The sequence below is a fragment of the Mixophyes fleayi genome, chromosome 3 (assembly GCF_038048845.1).
Source record: "Mixophyes fleayi isolate aMixFle1 chromosome 3, aMixFle1.hap1, whole genome shotgun sequence".
NCBI classification, from domain to species: Eukaryota; Metazoa; Chordata; class Amphibia; order Anura; family Limnodynastidae; genus Mixophyes; species Mixophyes fleayi.
Window position 1 is genome coordinate 151,543,608 of NC_134404.1, and position 24,092 is coordinate 151,567,699.

A 24,092-nucleotide genomic window follows, 5' to 3' on the forward strand; every position below is an offset into this window, starting at 1 on the left:
TGTATATTGTTGTTGTGCCACACTTTTGAGCCAGTTACATCAGGGCCAATGCAAAGTGGGATGTACACCAGTGTACGTAGCTAATTGTGGGAAATTTCTCTGTAGATTGGGAGCATAAATAAATTGGGAGCAGCCCATAAATAAATTGGGAGCAGCCCATAAATTGGGAACACGTATTTGTGCCTATGCAAACGTTTGCAGTTCTGAAACTTAAGCCTGTGTGTACCTGTACGGTATAAAGGCGTATTCGCACAAATCGAGCTGATGCAGACCTGCAGAAACCAACAGAAATGTTAGGAGACTTAGGTGCAATTACTTGGTTATGAGTAAGGATGAGCAGACTCGGATTCCTGGAATCCGAGCCCCCCCGAACAGTGCGGATCCGAGTCAGATCCGAGCACTGTCCGGGTATTCCCGCCGATTCCGAAACTTAAAACGAGGCTCTGAGTCATAATCCCGCTGTCGGATCTCGAGATACTCGGAACCTTTAAATTCCCCGCTTGCCACCGCCATCTTCACTCGGGCATTGATCAGGGAAGAGGGAGGGTGTGTTAGGTGGTCCTCTGTCCTGCTATTTCTCGCGCTGTGCTGTGCTGTGCTGTGCTCTGTCCTGCTGAGTCCAGCAGTGCTTTTGTCCTGTGCTTTGTTCTGCTAAGTGCATATTTATTTTAAAAGTATTAAAAATTCTTCCATAAAAAGAAAAAAAAAAGAAAAATTCTACAAAAATCCTTTAAAAAAAATATTAAAAAAAAAATAAAAAAAGTCATTGCCGAGTCCAGTGGTGCATCAGTCCAGTGCTCTGTCCTTGCTGAGTCCAGTGGTGCATCAGTCCAGTGCTCTGTCCTTGCTGAGTCCAGTGGTGCATCAGTCCAGTTCTCTGTCCTGCTGAGTCCAGTGGTGCTTTTGCCAGTGCTCTGTCCTTGCTGAGTCCAGCGGTGCTTTTGTCCTGTGCTTTGTTCTGCTAACTGCATATTTATTTTAATAGTATTAAAAATTCTTCCATAAAAAGAAAAAAAAAAGAAAAATTCTACAAAAATCCTTTTAAAAAAAAAAAAAAAAAAAAGTCATTGCTGAGTCCAGTGGTGCATCAGTCCAGTGCTCTGTCCTTGCTGAGTCCAGTGGTGCATCAGTCCAGAAACTGAGAGAAATAATCTCTCAGTGGCTTAACCCACTTAGACTCTCCTGGGGATTTGTGGTGTCAGACAACGCCAGTAACATTGTGCGGGCATTACATATGTGCAATATCCTTTGTGGCTCCATTATCCCAATTAAAAGGATTTTTACCTATTGGTGTAATGATGTTATAAACACTACACTTGAAATCTTGAGCCTTTAAATGAAAAAGTCACTCTTCATTGCACGAAGATTTGCAACAGGGACAGGTTTTTTTTTCACAAAGTCAACAAATAACACTTCGACGCTGTCTGTCTTTGACATACTTGATGGGATCTCAATGATGAATGCTCTGTACCATGGTCGTCAAAAACAAGAGGTAGTGACACGCTCGAACTACACCCTCTATATGCTGCAGAGGATGTAGGAGCAGCCATATGTGCAGTGGAATTCAGACCAGTTGAGGGTAATATATTGTGGACCCGGTACCAAATTGGGTACCGGGGCCACTCCACTACACAGTCCACATAGATGCGTATCAGCAGGGCCGCCATCAGGGGGGTACAGGGAGTACCAGCGTATGGGGCCCGGGCTCACCAGGGGGCCCGCTCTCCTCTAATCCCGGCGTCCCCACTGCTGCATTGATCCTGGCTGTCACAGCCAGGCAGTTTTCAAACACAATCGCAGGGGAATGATTGTTCCACCCCTGCGATCATGTGATCCGCCCCCCTCTTCCTATCAGCTGACCTCACACTGAAGTTCCTGCCTATGATATAGGGAGAAGCAACAGAGAGGCTGCAGCCTGCAGGAATCAACATGTAGGTAAGTATTTTTTATTTTAAAACAGATAGAGGTACTTAATGGAGGGATAAAGACAGCTAGAAGTTACACAGAGAGAGAACTGGATTAAGGGCTGAGCACACAAAGGGAGATTTATTGTTCATATGCAAACCCAGGACAGGCTAGGACACCACTTCCATCTGTTAGTGAGGTTATTTCTGGGATCATGTATGTACACCACTGAAAAATCATACACACCACTGCCTGATACATGTGTCATTATTAATCAGAAGTGTAGTTATCCAGAGGGTCAGGTGTGAGAGTAGTTTATAAGTGATTCATACTGTATACTGAATTAACACAATTAGAGTAAGGTACATTACTGTGATCAGCCACCTATACCAGTTAGGAACTGCATGATAATATCTGAATTTAGTAGTAATTATGTTATTAGAGTTACTTGCCTGTTACTGTGATTTACATTGTATGCTCCTACTCCAATCTTCAACTGAATTGTGTGTATTACATTGTTGTCTAAGTTTGCATCCATTTATCTGCTATTTTACCCAAGCCACTGCACCTCTGCTTATTAACAACCGTGCTGTGGTAGTTTGCTCCTATTTACAGGGTGTGTGGGTCGACGTCTGTATATATACACGCAAATTGACCATACCCCCCAACTCTACCTCTTTTGTCAATCAGGCCAGGGGGTGTGACCACTCCTGATATCCAAGCTTATATCCATAATCCAAGCAAAATAAATCTCTTTGCATTTTATATTCCACTTCATTTTACATCCATATAAACCCATTATCACTAATAGGATATATATATATATATATATATATATATATATATATATATATATATATATATATATACATATTGTGTGATCTATACCTGCTAACAAGGCTCCTTGTCATAGTGTGATAAAAGCTGACTCTGCTTTTCCCACTTATTAGGATTTAGCAATAACCTAGGCTAATGCTTAGGATGTCTTGAAGGGTTGATATCATTTGAGATGGAGGTATAGTTTTTAATAAATACAATATTGAACAAAATTCAAAAGTTGTACTTTAAGGGAAAAGGCGCATAAGGGAACAATAAAGAAAGCAAGGAAATGATGTTGGTGGATATAAATACATATCCGGTTGCCTAAAACTATGTTAAATTTTAGATTAAATAATATTCCTCTCCACACTACTTGATGCACAATCACAAATCTATAATTGAGATGTAGTTCAAGTAATTCAATTTCACAGGTATATATGGCAAATCCAATATAACAATAAGTTTATATCTGTGATTCAGTCCCACAGTCCAAAATAAATCCCACTTCCAATAGCAATTCAGAACACACAAAGTTCAAATATGCTGCTCTTAGTAATTAATGTAGATTTGCATCAGTAATTGATGATAATGCAGTTCAGTGTAGTTCGGCCACATTTACATCTGCCTCCCAATACATAAGCTGGGACAGTGGTTGGGAGGGTGCAGTGGGTTAGCGCTGGGGGGGGGGGTATTTGGCTTCGGGAAGGGGGGGTGTTGGGGAGGTTGTTGTGCTGGAGGGGCCCATGCCTGTTTCGTTTGTACTGGGCCCCACGATTTCTGATGGCAGCCCTGCGTATCAGATATTAAACTACATTCACTGTTGCTGCTGTACCCAAAAATAGGTACTGCTATTTCAAAATACGTTCACTGTTGCTGCTGTACCAAAAAATCAAATATTGTACCTAAAATCAATATTGTGAGGTGTGAGGTGTTCCGAATAGACTGGAAATTAGTGGAAATGATTGTTATTGAATGTTATTGAGGTTAATAATAGCGTAGGAGTGAAAAATAAACAAAAAACTTGATTTTAAACCTTTTTATGCTTTTTTAAAAATAAATCAGAACCCAAAACCCTAAATCAGAACCAAAACCTTTCGTCAGGTGTTTTGGCAAAACAAATCAGAACCCAAAACCTCAAGCTAATCAGAACCCAAAACACAAAACACAAAACACTAAAAGTGCCCGGTGCACACCCCTAGTTATGAGGAACACTTGTTGTAAACCAGGTGCACATGCTGCTTATGCGGGGGTGGATACATCTGGAGATGTGTATGGCTCTGCATATGGGCAGAAATATGCTTGGTTTCTGTGCTCATCTTTTTAGAGAATATTACTCCCATTTTGTAACCAGCTCTGCATCAGCCCCATGGTCCCGAATATGTCTTTGTACCACTATCAGATTGCTGATGAGTCCTAGTTCTTCTCTTTTTTGTTTATTATATATTATTGCTGGAGGTGTTCAATAAAAAATTCTATCAAATTTTTCTGGCTGGATGGCCACAAACAGCATCTCAAATTATTATTATATTTTTTTATGTTTCTATCTTTGTCCTATTCTCCATCTTACTCTCATTCTTTCTGTCACTTCCTGGAGCACCACACTTGTTCCTCTTGCCTTCTTTACATTCTCCTGGGTAATCTACCACAGCTATAATGTAGTCTCCTTCAGTAGGAAAGGCTATACTCCAAGAGACCTCGAGGGAAAAAAGCTCATGTGTCATTTAAACAGAAAACATTGTTTTTTAAATTGAAAATAGTGTTGGCATTCATGCCATGAGTAAATGAAACAACTTAATCACTCTGGTGAATTGTACATTTGAGCTGTTCAGGACAAGACTTTCAGGCACACGCATCTAGCACGAGACAAGGCCATTGCTAATTAATAATAAATACCAGTTACGGAAAAAATTGTTAAAAAGTGAACATGACAATATGGATTCTACAACAAAATCAGCACAAGGCCGCAACAGTTTTCTCATGAGTGCTTCATCAAGGTCTTGAAAATCTAGTGTTAAATATTATAACTCAAGATCTAAACATCTACTTTGTATATGACATCAATGGTGCTCTCATTTCATCGGATGGAGCACATCTATATGTGTCAATAGCGGTCTACTATAGAGAAAGGCAAGCTGTCATCTCTGTTTGATCTGGAAGCAACCTATGACAAAATACTTTTTTTAATACATACAGCTTAAAAGTTATTGACTTATGTATATTTTTTTTAAAGTTTGTAGTTTGAAGCCAGATCATTTTTACATTATGCAAATGTTTTGTGGAACTACTGAATTAGAAAGTGACAGGTGCCCTTTGATGCTGGTGCAATCATTAGGAAGCTTTTATGTCTTCGATGAGGATTGTAGGGCACTTATCTGCATTCTATATATAGAACATCACAAATTATTATTAAAATAATACACAGCAGACTAAATACATGTACTTATAGCTTGTATAATGCTTTCACTTATTACTATCATTGAGGCTCCCACAGCATGGAGTAACTGTTTTTACTATTTATTATAAATATATGGGGAAAAAAATGTTTAATCAGAAAGTGCTCAGTAGAATGTGGGGATCAGGGGTAAGTCAGACTGCTGCTCATCTGGTCCTGAATCTGGAGTCCGAGAGCAGCAGTTGATGATGCTTTATCTGTAGCAATGGATGGACTCCAATGAGAAACCCACGTGTCAATACACAGCAACAGTTCTCGGTAAAATCTGGCTGCTATAATTTTGGGCTGCGCCCCCAGAATCTGGCTCCAAACTTCCTGCAGTTAAATTCTGTCCCTGCTGTGTTTCAATGTCCAAATGATTAAAGTACACACTTTAGTTAATTCCCTGTCCTGTATTCTGCACAGCGTCCTACGTCAGCGCTCTGCCAGCTACCCAGAAGTCCTGTTCCTTAGTAAATGGTCAGGAACGAGTCAATCAAAGCAAATAGCAAAGAGGTGCTGCAGCAGCTAAACATCGCACGAGAAGTGTAAGCAGTTCAAAGTGATGAAGAAGGAACCTTGTGGTGGCATCAATTACCTTCCTATAACTAAGAAACGATTGGTGTGCACTTAAGTCTCACAGTCATTGAGTAGCTAGTTTGGCCAAATGGCGCCAGTAGGAGTTCTCAGTGACAGCAGGGTAGCAGAGTAGCCCATCCCAACACAACCCTTTTTTTTAGCAAAGGATTAAATTGTGTAAACTGCTGAATCTAGAGAAACAAAGTATTATTAAATATAATGGCTTACAAAAAGAACAAATTCTTTTAACTTTTGCAGAATTAAGATCATCGGATAATATTCCCATTACTGCATGCTATTTATTAGTTTTAAAATGTATACTTTTGAGAAACCAAATCAAAAATTTATGCTATCTATTTGATTGATACAGATTAAAGAACATCTTGCCAAGGGACAAAGAATGCTGGCAGGGGAAGGAATGTCTCAGGTGACCAAAACACTGCTTGATTTAACTCAGAGGAGGCATTTTTATGCAGGGGATCTTCTGATCTCAGTGGAAATCCTCAGAAATGTCACAGACACTTTCAAAAGAGCAAGCTATATCCCCGCATCTGATGGCGTTCAGGTAAGATATTGAGCAATCATGTCTGACTTAAAAAAACACAACATATTTGCTTGTGCTTTCTCCTCCATAAAGTGAAAGTTAAGATGCCACTAAGTTTTAATTGACTAATTAACATATTCTGTATATATGTTTTAATTTTATATACTTCGTACTTCCCAACAATTTAAATGAGCAAAAAACGAGTAAATGCTATTTCTACAATGTCTGTGCCCTTTGTGCCCAACTAGCAGAACTGTGGGAGTCCCCTTATGATAATTTGTGTACATCCCACCTCTGATAATCATCAGAAAGGAAAGTACTTATAGCACAGTGTTAGTTGCTAAAGCTGGGTACACACTACAGGGTTTTTGTCCAATAATCGACTCAACCAGCTGGACATACGACCGCTCGTTCGAAAGTCGTGTCAGTGTGTGTAGTGACACGATGGTCGAAAGTCTGCCCAAATGGACGATTGTCGCCTCATTTGGTTGGTCGTACCATTTAATATTTTCTTTCCAATTTCCTTTCTGTTGTGTAGTGTGTATAAGTTTCCGACCGATCCAAGACAGTGAGTACGAAATTGCAATCATTGCTCATGACAACATAGCTGTAAAAAGTCGCTAGCAGGACGGCCGCTCTACCCTTTATTGTCTAAAACAAGGCTAGTGCGCATGCAGTCCATGGACTGAGCGATCGGACCATTGATCGGATGTAAAATCGTTCGGCATAAAAAGTTAGACGAAAATTCTGTAGTGTGTACCCAGCTTAACAAAGACACAGATTGTGCCGAACTGCAGCTCTGCACAATCAGTGACTGTTTTAGAAACTAACGCAGTGTAGGTTACATTTGACCATACAAAACAATGTTGCACTGGTAAGAGTGAATTGCAGAGTCCTTGGTCCCTGGTATGGCATCAAGGCATCTCTGCTGTGAAGCCCCACAGAGAATATGGTAGTTAAAAAAAAATTGGGGTGGAATTAGCATTGCCAATCATGTACATTTACCTCATACCTGAAAAATGGGGAAGAGCCCTGGACACATTGTGTTATTTTCTGTCCTTCCATCAATGAAGATGCCTCTAATGAAGATGAGTCATTAACTGGTACCTATGTGTACCTTTGAAGAATTTTTGCATATACATTCATCCTTTTGGTACAAATTAAAATAATCCCACCTTATTATACACAGCTTTGATCATCAGAAAGGACTAACCACTAATAACCTGAGTGCTGCTAATTTTAATTTAGGAGACAGACAGTTTAGGAAGCCATCTGAAATATTCACTGTACTTCTTACAATGGGGCAGTTTAGAGGCAGGGCAACTTCCTGTATTCAATCTATCTTGTTGCATAATAAAGTCTTTTTCTGATTATAGGAATTTGATGTATTAAAATATATTAGGCCCTGCTTATTCAATTATAGAAGGAAATTGACCAATATATCAGACCTGTTTTGAACATAGTGGGCCTGATTTATTAAGGAACTTGGGCAAGAATTTGAGTAAGTTTTCTTACTTGCTGGCTTTTTTTTTCAGGTGGTACACAAATATTTGATAGCTTATTTATACACTGAAATGTAAAGTTTATATTTGTGTGCTACATGAAAAAACAGCCAGTATTTTCCTTATGTGCAAAAGAATAAACTAATTTGCACGCCTCGCATTGCAACATGGTTTTGTCCAGAAAACTTAAGTAAGAAAACTTACTCAATTTCTTGCCCAAGTTCCTTAATGAATCAGGCCCAGTAGCTTAACAAATGCATCTCATACAGGCACTGTTATTGTGCTCAATGTAGCAGAAATATCCTTTCTCCTCCTTGATGATCTCATGTGGAGTATACTTAATGCTAGAATGTGTCATTGCAAGCAAACATTGCTGGAAATTACATATTGGGGTGGGTGCAGTGTAGACAGAAGATATAAAACTTTTTTTTTTTTTTAAAAACAGCAAAAAAGTAAGCATTTTAATGGTTCAAACTTATGAAATACGTTTGAAAAAATGCATGGTCTGTAATTTTTACTATTATCATCATTCACTAAACAGTATTTGACATGTATTCTACTGACTGGTAAGAAGTATTGTCTCTTTGGTTAGTATCACTGGAATCAACCATTCTACATACAGTTAAAAGAAAAAGTATTTATTAGTTTCCAGCCAATGAGTACACCTGGTAGCAATAGTGCAGATTTGCACATCTGATATATATATATATATATATATATATATATATATATATATATATATTTACATATATACACACACAGTGTACTGGCACAATATACAGTAATCATGCATATTAATTTTTGAAGGTCAAATGATAGCTGCCAAAAGGACTTTCGTTTGTAGCCATGTCTCACTGCCATGGCAGTGGCAATGATCTCAAGTGAATACAAACCATAAATATGTGCCCTAGAGAACAACAATTTTACCTCTACACTACAGTATCTAAGCCTGATCTACATGTACTCATTTGAATGTTACGCAATGTTGCTTCTTAATCAACAGCTGCTGTGAGACCTTTAAGAACATCTTAGTCAGTTTGCAACAGATGCTTTGTGGTTCTTTGAAATTTTCAGTATTTCACATATAACAAAAATGTTAAAAGAGATATCGAGGGAATAGTAATCTAAATGCATGATGAAACAAAAGATTGCATTCGGTTTCGGAAAACAATGTCCTTCTGAAGGGAATACTGAGAAAGCAATCTATTGTGCTATAGAGTTGAATAAATACATACACATTATATGAACATTCAAGCTCATGTAACCTACATGAGTTAAAACATTGTTATGTCATTAGACACAATATACTGAATTTCCATTCCATGGCAGTACACTTCAGGTTGTATTATCTTAGCTGCTATATGATGTACCCATCCGTTAGTCTATTGTCATTTATTGCATGGGCCAAATGTCAACATCTACTTCTCCTACATATTGTGGTCACATTCCAAATTAATCTATATCCATAGAGTGCTTACTTTTGTGTGCCAAGTATGCCAAAATAAATAAGCAGATTTTTCTATATTTGTTCTCTACTATACAAATTTGTGTTAAAAAAAAGCACAGCTCTTAAAATATTGATTATGCAGTGTAAATCTATCCAAGGAAGGCTGAAAAAATCTGTGTTCCTTTTGAATAATCGTTATTATACTCTATAATCAGCTTGTTAAATTTGCAAACAATAGGCCTGAACTCCCACAAGCCCTGGTCTCAGGTGTAACCACTATAGTGTTTTTATCATGCAAATACATTGTAGAACCAATTGCAAGACTTAATGTACTATGTAACTGCCTTTGTTGTTTGCACCTCTGTGTGTACGAATATGGCAGCTTTGCTTGTTCTCCCTGAATTTATCTGGTCATAGCAGGACAGGCCATGAACTCTTCCAGGTAGGTACGTTATATGAGCCTGTGAAGCAAAAGCACTTTTGACCCTCTGTAAGTTCACCTTCTTAGCTCCCTATGTGCAGCTCAAGGTACATACATTTGTTTTGCATTTAAATGTGCACACATGGCAACACTATAAATAAAAGCAAAAGTCTAACAGTAAAGACCCATGATGAATGACACACAGTCCATTTGTCACTTCTCCTGAGAGCCAAATTAGTAGTTAAGCAATGGCAATTTGGAAAAGTACTTGTAATAATGGAAGAGTCTGGCACAGTGGCACAGTGATTTTTATTGTTGCCTGGCAATACTGGAGCCTTACGTTCATTTCCAAGCAGGGTGTTGTATGTGCATTCTTCCTGTGCTATCTCCAGGTGCTGCATTATCCACCCCTAGTTAAAAAACATACTGGTAGGTTAATTTGGTTCTAACTAAATTGGCCCCAGTGTTTGTGACTATTATATGGCCTTTAGGTTGTGAGTTCTGCTCTGGCAGGAACTGTTTTGCATGAAAAGAACACTATTTGATTGCATAATGCTGAAAACTATGTTGGTACTATATAATGGAAGATCATGAGCCTTAGAGACATATGTGTATGGTACGTCTACATGGCGTCTTATGCTCATTTCCAACCATGGTGTTGTATGTTCATTCTTCTTGTGTACATGTGTGTGTTTCCTTCAGGTGCTCCATTTTCCTCCCCAAGTAAATAACATACTGGTAGGCTAGTTGGGTAAAGCAGTGATGGGCAACAGGCGGTCCTCCGAGCCTCTACCTGTGGCCCTCAGCATCTTCCTGATTTATTGTCAGATTTGTTTTTGTTGTTGCTTGTAACACTTGTCTAAAATACCTGTTCATATGTTATTACCGATAGGTTTCTCTAGCTTTAATTGGTAACATGTGGCCTTTTTGAAGGTTAGAGAGCTACATCATGCAGCCCTGAGGTGTATCCGGTTGCCTGTTAATGTTATAAAGGATGGTAATGAGCCATAGAGACATAGGTGTATAGTACAGACATATTTGTGGTGCAAGCTCATGAGATCTGTTCTGCTAAAGGAAGCAAGGGGTCTACTATGCAATCTCTTACTGGAGAAAAGTACATTGAGGTATGTCATTCCTTTCCTCAGTGACCCTTAGTGTCTTCAAAGCATTAATGTAGGAATCACTTATCTGACTTTGTGAATAGCTAAACATAACTGTTGTTAAGATATTTTTATGTTTTTGATAGATTTAGAGTTGGACACGTGTCCCAAACGTACATGTAAAATGCGTACCTCAAAATTGTTACCTGTGAGCTGCACATATTGTAAGATACATGTGACTCATCATAGTATACTAAATGCATCTACACCTGATGACATGTTTAAAGCATTTCCTGATGGAGCTATAAACTAAAAATGCCAGTTATTGTCATCAAATTGATGATGATGATGACTAATGCTTTAGTGTAGAATTAAAATAATGGTGTGCAGCCCCTAAAATGATATAAGGACCAGCGCTCATAGCCTGGGCTTGTTGTCACACTTAGGGGGATATGAGCATTTTGGGGCCCTCTTGCAAAAGCTGCAACCAGCACCAGACTGTGACACACTGAGCTGGTCACGTTATAACAGAGAAACCCACAGTGTAGGGTGCCTATGTCATAGTGGGACATAGACCCAGCCGATTCAGCATGGGGCTAAATTTCCTAGAGAAATTGGCCACACAAAATTTTTTGCCTCCCTCCTAGGAAAAAAAAAATCTTGTACTGAAAGCACTGGATCTTCTCGCACCACCAGTGGGTGTTGGAGTGATAGGGTGATAAAGTTAGATACAATAATTTTTTATGTGACACTACTGGTCCCAGAAAGCCATGTCAGCAATAAACTGCTTGGGTATGCGGGCGGTTGTAGAACTACAAGTGCTAACATACCAATGTCTGTCAGAGTTTACTGACACTTAAAGGACTAGAAGTGCTAACATGGTCTGGTATCCCCCTGGACCAGTATGCTGACACTAATAGATGTACAGACGGCAGAATACCCAAGCTGATAGGGCTTGCTTTAACACATTATTACTCCAACACACACAGGAGTGTTGGGAGGAGCCCCAATGCTTTTAGCATGGGGCTATTTTTTGTCCTTAGGCGGGCATTTCATTTGCAGGCCTGATTCTATAAGGGAATTCAGCCTCATCTGGACCAGAGTTTCTCTGTTACAGTGTGCCCAGCCTATGCTGTCATAGTATTGAGCTTTTTGCAGCTTTTATAGAGGGCCACCAACGGCGTTCGTCATCCACAATTGCCACAACCAGCATAGGCTGGGGCCTGGTTCTTTTTTTGCTTTTGTAATTAGGCAGGGGGTACAAAAAAAAAACCTGTACGATATGTGCAACTCAAAATAAATATGTAAATGCGCCTTTTTGCATAACATATTCTACAACCGCATTTTAGACAAAAATACGTCCAACTCTGTATAAGCCTCTTAATGTGTGTATGAATTGCCACCATTCCCTATGGAGCATTTTAATAACCTTATATAATATATTGCTTTTATCTTTAAATAAAATATATTGGGCCTGATTTCATTAAGGCAAACAAAGCAAAGCAAAATAAATTTCCATCTTGGAATAATCATGTTAGATTGGAGGGGGAGGTAAATTTAAAATATGGGGACAGATTTATAGGTGGGGTAAGGCATAGCCTAGTTCAACTTTACATTTAAGTGTAAATATAAAGCTATTTGTGTGCTACATGACAAAGAAGCCAGTATTTTCCTTGCATGCAAAATAATCAACTAATTTTTGCACCCCTTCCATTGTAATATGGTTTGTCCAAGAGCAATTTACTCCTTTCTTTTGCTTTTCTTGCCTTAATGACTCATTATGTATAAAAATGATCTGTTTGCATAATTAGATATATTTTTTTTTCTTACAGAACTTCTTTCAAATAGTTAGTAACCTCCTGGATGAAGAAAATAAAGACAAGTGGGAAGATGCACAGCAGGTAAAAGAAACTATGCTTATCTAATAGACTTAAATTATTTAATCTTTAATCTTCAGTTATTTTACAGTGGATGAGAGTTACAGGTGAAATGAGAAACTGGCAACAATTTGAATTAATTTGAATACAAATCTAGTTTAATTTGACCGATGCAATGATGGTAAGCTTAATGCTTTCAACTGAATAGAAATAATTAGAGGGTTTTTTGACGGAATACCATATATGCTTATAGTGGGCTTGAAGGAGCATAATAAGACAAGGCAGAAAATTGTAATAATGGTGGTAACTCGTATAGGCTTTTCTAGCAGTACACCACGGTAAGGAATAAGTATGGCCATAATCCTGGTTTGTCCAATATGGGCATGGGTTTACACAGTTAATGTAATTTTAAGGAGTCAGCCACCACAACACCATCTGACCAATATTCAATGCAGAGCTTACTCTACTTACCTTTATGAAACTTATGAAAGTATTGACTTTGGTACACTTCAGAGAACATTTAATGACTTTTATGAAATACAGACAGCATTCTAGTGATCATTATTCAATACAGTGAGCATTCTAGTCACCACCATACAATACAGAGAATATCTAAGTAATAAATATACAATATAGAAAGCATGTTCGTGACCTATATGCAATACAGTGAGCATTCTAGTGACTGATATACTATACAGATATTATCTTTGGTATCAATACACAACTCAGGGAAAATTCAAGTGATTAATATACAATGTAAAGAGCATTCAACCGACAGATAAACAATACAGAAAGACAGAAATCATCTTAGTTACAGATATACAATTCTACTCTGAAATCTCTAGTGACCACTATACAAAACACAGTGCACTCTAGTGACCACTATACAGCTCTGACCCTTGTATGGTGGCCACTGTACAATGCCATTCCAAGCCTTTGGTGGCTTAATAATACAGACTCACGGACATGTTGTGGTGATGCAATGCAGACCGCAGATCTTTGGTGGTAACACAATGCAGACTCAAAATATACTACTTACCGCTTCAATGGACACCGGAGAGACTGGAGAGGGATCTTGGCTGTACTGATACACAATGATTGATGAACAGAGTGATTGGCTGGCCCTGATGGAAATGTAGAAACAGACCTGAAGAAAAGTACCCACATGTAATTCTTACCACCCTGCCTCTGAATATAATGCAGTAAAAAGGTGAAGGTTTTCAATTGTATATAGGTGTTCCTTTGTTCATAGCTAGTCTATAACAACCAATAATTTCTGTGGGTGCTCTCCTGTCCCTTTGCTGTAAGTCACTCCATCTTACAATCCAGATAGCCATATGTATATCCAGCCTGTGCAATAACTGAGATTCTAAAGATATTTGTGCTTTTCCAACCAGTGTAAACCTATACATTATGGTATGACATACTGGACCTCATTTAGCTAGAAATACAGCTAGAAGGTGCAATTCTTCACATTGGCAAAACCACTGCAGTGAGGGCAAATTTAAATGTGAGACAGATTTAGAATTGGAAGCAGGGCACATACTAGCTCAGTTCTAAATCACAGTTTAAATATAATGCTGTCCAGTATTTGTGTGCTACATAAAAAACAGGCACCATTGGCACGGCTGAGGAAATAACATGTGTTTTTCCAAAATTACCGTATTTTTTAAAAATACAACACATTGTGCCACACAAATGTTACATAAATATGGCATATATTACCATTAGCACCATAATACTGCACCTATAGAACACTGTACAACCTCTACACTATTTAGTAAGTGGTATTAGAAATAAAGTGCATCAATGCTATGTTTATGGCACATCCATTTTTTTTACATCATTGGGAACACTCCAGCAAGGAGTGTAACATTCAATTGGAAGGCCACATGGTCTGTAACTGAAAGCAGCAGCCCCCCCTCCCTGTCCAGTGTAGAAAGGCCTCCTCACTGCCAGTCCCCATAGCATAGTCATAAGGACTGCTTCAGCAGTACTTCAGCCACTGACTCCAGTACAATGATTGAAAAACTGGACATGTAAATACAAAATATTGCACAATTTTAAAACAAAACTTACTGGGCCTGAGTCATTAAGGAGAGCAAAGCAAAAAAAGAGTAAGTATGGTCCTGGACAAACCATGTTACAATGCAAGGGGTGGGAATTAGTTTATTATTTTGCACATAAGTTAAATACTGGCTCTGTTTTCATGTAGCACACATATACTTGATAGCTTTTGTTTTACAGTGAAATTTAAAGATGATCTAGGACATGCCCTACCTCAACTATAAATCTGTCCCCACATTTTAAATTTACCTCCCCCTCCAATGCAACATGGTTTTGCCCACATGCAGTTACTCATTTTTATGCTTTGCTCTCTTTAATGGCTCAGGCCAAGTAAGTTTTGTTTTAAAATTGCGCAATATTTTGTGTTCATGTGTCCAGCTTTTCAATGCTTGTACCGGAGTCAGTGGCTGAACTACATTTTTTTTCACCAGTTCTTTCCTCTGTACTGAATTTATCAAGGTTGCTCTTGAACCACTGAGGTTAAGGCTTGAAGTCAGTAAGGTGAACAATACCACTGATGTTGAAATGCGTGGAGACACTAATGCTGTTCTAACACTGGGAAGTTATTGTACACACTTTTAGTTGTGCAGCTGATTTATTTAGCCTTGAAGGTTAGACTGGAGATCACACAAGTTTAGTTACACTTAACAGACTTTAGTTTGTTATACTGAATGAAAAAACAAACAAATGTAATAACAGTAAATCAAAATCAAATGCATTAACAGTAAATTTACTCCAACGCAATTTAAAACATTATTAACAAAAAATAGAAATGGTATACTGAATGGGTACTTAGTATCCCACTTGTGAAAGTACTTTATCACCGTGTTGCATTGCCTATGTTTATTAAAATGAACCTCCCTTCTAGTTATCAAAATACAGAGGGAAATGCCCGTAATACGTTTGTGTAACTGCAAAATAATTCATATGTTTTGATTTTTTGAACTCTGAGCAGGGCCGGAATAAGGGAATGGAGGCCCCTGGGCTAAGGGGACCTCCATTCCCCAGTGAGGCCCCACCCTGGTATCTGAGCCACCCCCTTCCCGGTGAGCCGTGCTGCCCCCAAGGCACTTACCTCCTTCTCCTGGCATTGCAGTCCTTCCCAGGCGCGCTGTACGCTCTTTACTGAGGAGATCTCGTGAGAGTGAGACTCACGAGATCTCCTCAGTAAGGAGACTACAACGCGCTGGGGAAGGACCGCAGTGAAAGTGCTCAGCAGCATTGATCGCACCGGGGGCGCCCCTGACCGATCAATAATGCTGCTGAGCACTTTCAAGTAGCCAGTTAGCCCTAGGGTTAATCCGGCCCTGACTCTGAGCAGGGCAGGATTAAGACACTGTAGACCCCTGGGCTAGCGGTATTGTGAGGCCCCCATTAGTCAAGCGATGTATGCCCAATCCGACATTACTGGGAGCCCCCAGTAATATTGGATTGGGCATACGTTGCTTGACAAATGTTATTTTAATATACCTTCTCTGTATTTTCATTAAGCAAAAAAGATATCTTTGGATTAATGTACCTTATTTATGTTCAACAATTTGTAGGAATGCAATAGTTTGAAAACAAATGGTGGTTTATTAAGGTATGCTAACTGGTTTTATCATAGGTAAATAATAAATGGTTGTTACAATTTTAACCAGTTAGCATTTTAACCTTAATAAACCACCATTTGTTTTCAAACTATTGCACTCCTACAAATTGTTGAACATACATAAGGTACATTAATCCATAGATACTGGGGTATAATAGGGAGCGCTGGAATATATTTTACTTACCTACTTGCTGTCTCCTTCCTATCCGGCTCGTCGCTGCAGGCTCCAGCGGCACCTCTTTCTTCTTGCTGTCAGTGCGGGCATGGCGCGCCCTGCACTGCTTAGTGTGGTCAGGTCACGTGAGATCACAGTCTCACGTGCCCTCCTCTTATATATATAACGCTGCCGGCAGATCTTTCTTAGGGCCCCCCAGCTGCTCGAGGCCCCTGGACTATAGCTCATAAAGCCCTGCAGCGGTTATTCCAGCAATGACTCTGAGGGATCTCAGTGATGTAAAAACTAGGCGTGACATAAACTGAACGCTACTGTGTCGTATTTATAGTATAACCATATGTTTTACTTTTTCAGAAGAAAACGGTCTGGCCACAGGTGCCAAAAAAACAGTGTTTTAAAAAAAAATTGGCATTTTTAAAAGAAAGCAGCTAAAGTAAATGTTACAGGGTAAACCATTCCAAAACGGAAAATGTTTTTTTTGAGTTAAGTTCAATTAATTTTACCATAGTTGCACAGTTCTCCGAATCCACCCTGGTTCAAAGGTTATAAAAGTCCCATACTCGCCCCTCTCCTCTTTCAAACAGGCCAAGTGGATGTCAAAGCTCCACCATTGTAGGCGTCATATTTATATGAAGGGGTGCTCTGATGCCTACTTGAACTGTTTCAGGTCCATATAAAGAGGCAGAACAATATTAATCATATATTGTCACTTATTCCATAACTACAGTATACCAAAAGTTGTATGAAAACAAAGTTATTTTGCAGACTGTTTTATGCAGAGACTTCTGTTGCAATGTGCATTAGGGTGGAATGATGTCATGCATAGATGGGAATATCAATTTTATAATAATCTTTTTATGCACTAGATAATTACCCCTACCATCTTCACAAATTACTTTTTTGTTTGCTGCATTAAAGACTATTAATTGTCAGGTGGACATTAAGCAGCTGTTTCACAGAAGATTTGCATAGTGTGTTTGAAATATTTCTTAATCCGTATTAGCCCCATTACATCTCTTAAAGGGTGTTGTGTGTTATAAAAATCTATAAATATGTCAATGTGATTCATGGCTCGATAAAACTGAGCTACTGAAGTTAATAAAATTACCATAAGCTAAAATGTTTGGATTTTGGGGATTTTGTTTTTTTGTTGGTTTAAAATGTTACACATGACCGTGACTGCTCCATTAGAAAGCAATAGGTTTAAACACAAGAAAAGAGTGTGGCAGGCTAATCAGTAAACATACCATAACAAAGGTATAAAGCTGTTGTCTAAGTGTATGAGTCAGCTTCAAGGCATCCTGCGTTGTCATGGAAACAAGTATGTGTAGTGCAGAGGAAATGGGTGCTTTGTTGATCCCAATACAATTATTTTGCAGCATTAGAGAAAGGAAAAGAAGCCTGTCAGTAGCAGTGTACAGTCTCTTCTTTTAGATTTGTGAGATTCTGTCCTGAAAGATACAAGTGTTCTTACAGTAATGTGTGTTTATCATCTTAGTATTTGCTGTGTAGACTTTTCTCTGCTATAGAAGTGTTAGCTTGCCTTCAGGAAAAAATGGAGTACATTCTATGATGTGCAGCTGTAGTGGCTAGCACATCCTTTTCAGATTAATTGCAGATACAACAAACCAGCAATTATGGTTTATATAAGGATCGGATGTATGGCAGCATCCAATTTCCGACAAAACTGCAACATTGCAGCTGCTTTTGTAATAACACAATTAATATTTAAACAAAGGAGAATAAGGCGCATACTGTAAATGTCTGCTAAATAAAGTATATTGACAGTACATCACTTGGATGACCACTTTTACGTCTTTATTTGCATATACCTTGATTTAATATTGGAATGTCACACATGCTGCTGAACATTCAGTGGCAGAAAATGTCTGGCTTATGTAACCTTTTCTCTGCTATTGCTGCTCTAAACTTTAATTTTAGATTTATCCAGGCTCGGTGGAGCTGATGCAGATCATTGAAGATTTTATACACATTGTCGGAATGGGAATGATGGATTTCCAGAATTCCTATCTCACAACAGGAAATGTAGGTAAGAATCAGATTTTTTTTATTTAATAATTTCATTGTCTGTTTATAAAAACTATTTGGAGGTTGGTTAAAATGAGACTGTGTGTGGCACTTAGATGACAGTTGTCATATTACAATTTTGTGATATCATAACAAGAATGCTTAACTTGTGAGTGAGGTCGCAAGCAACTTAGGTATTTTATTAACTTTGAGACCTACACTAATTATTATTAACTATTTAGTCTCAAGTACTAATCCTTAGAGGAATAAGCTTTATACATACAGTTCTACCATAGCTGAGAACTTTAAGATGACCCTGAGATGCTTTACAAGCTGACACCTTCAATAGCAATATTGTATTCATCTAAAGTGACTCATTTTTGTCTTGTGGTTTTATATTGTCACAAAGATAAATTAAACATTATTGTTGTATGAAAGATACAAACGGAGATTATGATAGCTGTCAGTAATTTTAACACTTAAAATAAGTGACTCTACCTAAAGAAAATCATTGAAAAACCACATGGATTAAGGTGCTCTATATTCCATTTCTGGCAATAAACTATGAGATTCTGAAATGTACTTAGCAACCAAGGGTCTTTTTCCCCCAGGTATACAGTATATAATTAGACAATAGTAAAATGTACTGTAAACCTCATTTCTAGCACTGTGGTATGCTTGTGAAACTTTCTTTCTTTCAAGCAAGGAAACATGACTAACCCGGTGACTAAGTTCCGGTGACTCAGCCAGAGCAATGTGACAGGAATGTGCTCATCATAACCCTTGCTTTCTTCACATACATGAATTAATAAACTAGGTGACTTTGTCTGTAAAGTTTCACCAAAGATCTATGAAATAAATATATCCCTTAGCCAAAGTAATCCTGTGAAGAAAAGAATCTGTGAGGTCCTGAGCTATAAATGGAAGTTTTAAGAGATTATGGGCCACACAGTTGTATTCTATGGTGGAAGTTCAGTTGTGTGCAAAGTCCCATCGGAGTGTTATGTGATGAGGCTCAGCAGGATGTTACACTACTAAATCATTGCTGATTTTTGCTTGCACCTCATAGAGGTGCAGAGAAAGCTTGTAATCATTCACAGCAGTATCTGCCCCATTGGAGCTTTCAGTTTATCTCTCTATCACATAAACACATTCACACTACAGGGTCATTAACAACACATAAAGAGTGTCCTGGTTAGAATAGAGCCAATAGTGCCAGCACTGCGAAGCACCAATGCTAACACATTTGCCACATAGCCACAGTATTTAAATTCTTTGTTTTACTTTTCACTTTTGTGATACAAAGATAGATAGACAGACAGACAGACAGATAGATAGATAGATAGACAGATAGATAGAGAGATCGTTAGATAGAGAGATCGTTAGATAGATAGAAGCCTAAGTCCCAGTTACTAGCTTTTTTAGGTGTATTTATCCCCAGCTGGAGATTTCCTGAATTGGATTTTTTTCTATGCACTGTTTTGTGTATACAATTTTGTATTCACAATAAAGTTTATATTCTAGTTTTGGTGCTTGGAGATCAAGTTGTTGACTCGGACCACAAGCGAAAGTAGCCAACATTGAGCTTCAAACCAGAGTCTACAGCAAGATTCTCAATGTTGACTTTCAGCCGATATATTTAACCACTGATCTGTTCCATATCTCAATTTTGAAACACATATATCGCTTTAAATGGGCAAAACTGTTAAATAATATAAAGGAAATTAAGCAATTTCAGTAAAACACAAAAATAATGCAGATAGAAACAAAAGTCTACATAAAGCCTAGCTAATATGTGTGTGATTTTATCAATTCCAAAATATGTTCTGTGTTTTCTGAACACATGATGAGCTCTAGTTTGATCTCCACACAGCATGGGTGCCTAACTGAGAGTTAAAACACTGATTTATCTGCTCACAGTGTAGTATTCTACTTTATTTGTAGAAAAAGAAAATAAAAGAATATAAAGAGGTTTGCTGACCAGACATACAGAACTTTATCTTTCAAGCATGCACATAGCTATAAAAGAAATGCACTCTCCAGGAGGCACAAAGAGTCTTTCTTTAGTGTATACTGTTTTACATCTCAAGGACAAGATGTTACAGAAATAGTTGTGTGTTCTAATTCATCATACAGCCATGATTTGGGTTTATAGAAACTAGTGACATTATGAGCAAGCACTGTTTAATAAACTACCACATGGCCAAAAGTTTTGAGAATGACACCAATATTATTAGTCTGCTGCCTCAGTTTTTATGATGGTAATTTGTATATACTCTAGAATGTCATGAAGAGTGGTCAGATGAATTGCAATTAATTTCAAAGTCCCTCTTTGCCATGACAATGAACTTTATCCCAAAAACACATTTCCCCACTGCATTTCAGCCCTGCCACAAAAGGACCGGCTGACATCAGGTCAGTGATTCTCGCGTTAACACAGGTGAGAGTGTTGATGAGGACAAGGCTGGAGATCATTCTGTCATGCTGATTGAGTTAGAATAACAGACTGGAAGCTTTAAAAGGAGGGTGGTGCTTGAAATCATTGTTCTTCCTCTGTTAACCATAGTTATCTGCAAGGAAACAAGTGCAGTCATCATTGCTTTGCACAAAAGGGCTTCACAGGCAAGGATGTTGCTGCTAGCAAGATTGCACCTAAATCAAGAAGAAAGATTCAAAAGTTGTGAAGAAGGCTTCAGGGCGCCCAAGAACATCCAGCAAGCGCCAGAACCGTCTCCTAAATTTGATTCAGCTGTGGGATAGGGGTACCACCAGTGCAGAGCTTGCTCGGAAATGGCAGCAGGCAGGTGTGAGTGCATTTGCACGCACAGTGAGACAAATACTTTTGGAGGATGGCCTGATGTCAAGAAGGCCAGCATAGAAGCCACTTCTCTCCAGTAAAAACATCAGGGACAGACTGATATTCTGCAATAGGTACAGGGATTGGACTGCTGAGGACTGGGGTAAAGTCATTTTTTCTGATGAATCCCCTTTCAGAATGTTTGGGGCATCTGGAAAAATGCTTGTCCGGAGAAGGAAAGGTGAGCCATCAGTCCTTTGCCATGCCAACAGTAAAGCATCCTGAGACCATTCATGTGTGGGGTTGTTTCTCAGCCAAGGGAGTGGGTTCACTCACAGTTTTGCCTAAAAACACAGCCATAAATAAAGAATGGTACCAAAATATCCTCCAAGAGCAACTTCTCCCAACCATCCAAGAACAGTTTGGTGATGAACAATGCCGTTTCCAGCATAATGGAGCACCTTAAGGCAAAAATGATAACTAAGTGGCTCGGAGATCAAAACATCGTAATTTTGGGTCCATGGCCAGGAAACTCCCCGGATCTTAATCCATTTGTGAACTTGTGGTCAATCCTCAAGAGATGGGTGGACAAACAAAAACCCACAATTTCTGACAAACTCCAAGCAGTGATTAGGCAAGATTGGGCGGCCATGGGCGAATTGCAGAGGTTTTCATAAAGAAGGGTCAACACTGCAAATATTGACTCTTTGCATAAACTTAATGTAATTGTCAATAAAAGCCTTTGACACTTGCGAAATGCTAGTAATTTTACTTCAGTATACCATAGCAACATCTGACAAAAAAGTATAAAAACACTGAATAGCAAACTTTGTGAAAACCAATACTTGTGTCATTCACAAAACTCATGGCCATGACTGTAGATTGTTTTACCTGGTTAATTAAATTAATTCAACTATGTATCACTGCCTGTTGGGGTTATGAGCTGAGAAAGAAGAGAATATGTGAATAACAGTATCTACCTCAGCAGATTGGGTTTATGTCCTACACAATGTTTGGTCCACATATATTTATTTTACATAGTCTACATATGCAACATCCCTCTACTTTGCTCATGATTAGAGCTAAGATAGCTTAAATAACCCTCCCTTAACAGAGAGTTGAGGGGAACAATACTCTCCACAGCTGTGTCTCTTCAGACAACTACACAGTACCAGAATTTAAATTTGAAAATGTTTTTCAGGTATATTTTATTTATGCTTTTTAAGTTGCTACTTATGTTTAGTATTTTTTTTACAATTTTGTTCAAGTTATGATATGTAGTTATAGATCTGGTTTCTGTTTGTAATACATTCAACCATGTAAAATTTTAGAATGACATTTCTTGTTAGTTAGAAGAATAATTGTAATGTTATATAATATAATGGAATGTTTACCATCCTATATGCAAAATGGAGAAATTGTAAAGAGCATTAGAGGGTCAAAGAAGTAAACCAGAGGGTATTCAAAAAAGCAAATGTCAAAGGTTCCAGTGGGCAACAATATAACTGAAAGTGAATTGAAATGGGAAGTCATGCAGAGTGAAATATAGGACACAAGCAAAGATACAGACAAGACATTGGCATGATAGAAATAAGGAAGGGGAAGAACCTGTGACCAAAACCGTTACCAAATTTCTGCTCACAGCATTCTCTTATGTCTATAACAGCTGCCTTACCCTCTCCGGTCTTCTTTTAAATACATGGATGCCCCCAGGACCTGGCATTACATGGAGAATGACAAAACTTTAGCAAAACACATAGAAGGCGACAAGACCAGAGCAGGAAAACCAAGGAGAGGTAGATAAACAGGACAAGACAGACACAGGAACAGGGAACCAGAAAATGTAAGAGACACACAATAATAAACACAATTGAGAACCAGAAAACAGGGCAAGGATAATTCCACAATGTTGTGTTGGACAAAAGGTATAGCCTCGAGATTGGTGGGAATTTACTGTAGCTGGGCCTTTTAGGGTGGAAAGGACATATCAGAAGGAGGAATCGGTCAACTTAATAGAAAATTAAAGAAAAATACAAGAGGCCACAGAGCTAGTACTGAAGAACAGAGGTCCCGGGATCAAATCCCAGCAGTTTCTTACAGAAAAATAGCAAACTTTGTCACAACTGATCCCAAATGATTAGAAGCAATGAGTTAACTAAAAAGTTTGGATATTGGTATGTTATATATATTTTAAACTTAACTTAACATATAATGGTGATTCATATTTATTGGACACACAAATCAATAGCTTTTATGGATACCAATACACATTCTGCCATCAGATTCCAAACCTTCATTATAAAAAAAAAAATATATATACTTTTAAATATGCTGTTTGAAGCTAACATTATTATTAAATTAGCAATGCCTAATGTTAAGAATGTTTTACTTTCTATGTACAAAGTAAAACTAGTGATTGCAAAAAAGCCAGCTTAATTAATAGATCATTAACTATACCACTTAATTTTACTAACTGATGGTGTTGGAACTCATTTACATTCCCACACTCATTTTATTCCTTGTGGCAGACTTGCGATCTTGTTATTGGCGTCACATCATTCCTGGCAGAGTTATCCAGAGTAATTTGTACATATCAAAATGCAAGAATATGCTAACTCATTTTGGAATGTCAGATTTTATTCAGCCATTGCTTAAGATGTCAAGTCTTCTAACCACCTTGAGAGTGCATGATCTGATTATTTTCACTAGTCCAATTACATCCAGTTCTTGCAATATATGGCATGCATTATTTTACAAATAAATAGGGCTAGTACAATTTTTACTTTTTTCACTTTATTGCTAAATAATT

At 38.2% G+C, this 24,092-nt stretch overlaps 1 protein-coding gene across 3 annotated transcripts in view; it reads left to right on the forward strand.

The window, feature by feature from the left end:
• The window catches only part of ADGRB3 (adhesion G protein-coupled receptor B3), a 716,821-nt gene that overhangs the window by 385,397 nt on the left and 307,332 nt on the right, over positions 1-24,092 (forward strand). For all 3 annotated transcript variants that reach the window (XM_075202577.1, XM_075202578.1, XM_075202579.1), the window contains 3 exons: positions 6,105-6,299; positions 12,581-12,649; positions 18,400-18,508. In XM_075202577.1, the coding sequence (XP_075058678.1) occupies positions 6,105-6,299; positions 12,581-12,649; positions 18,400-18,508 (373 nt within the window). The remainder of the gene's footprint in view (positions 1-6,104; positions 6,300-12,580; positions 12,650-18,399; positions 18,509-24,092) is intronic.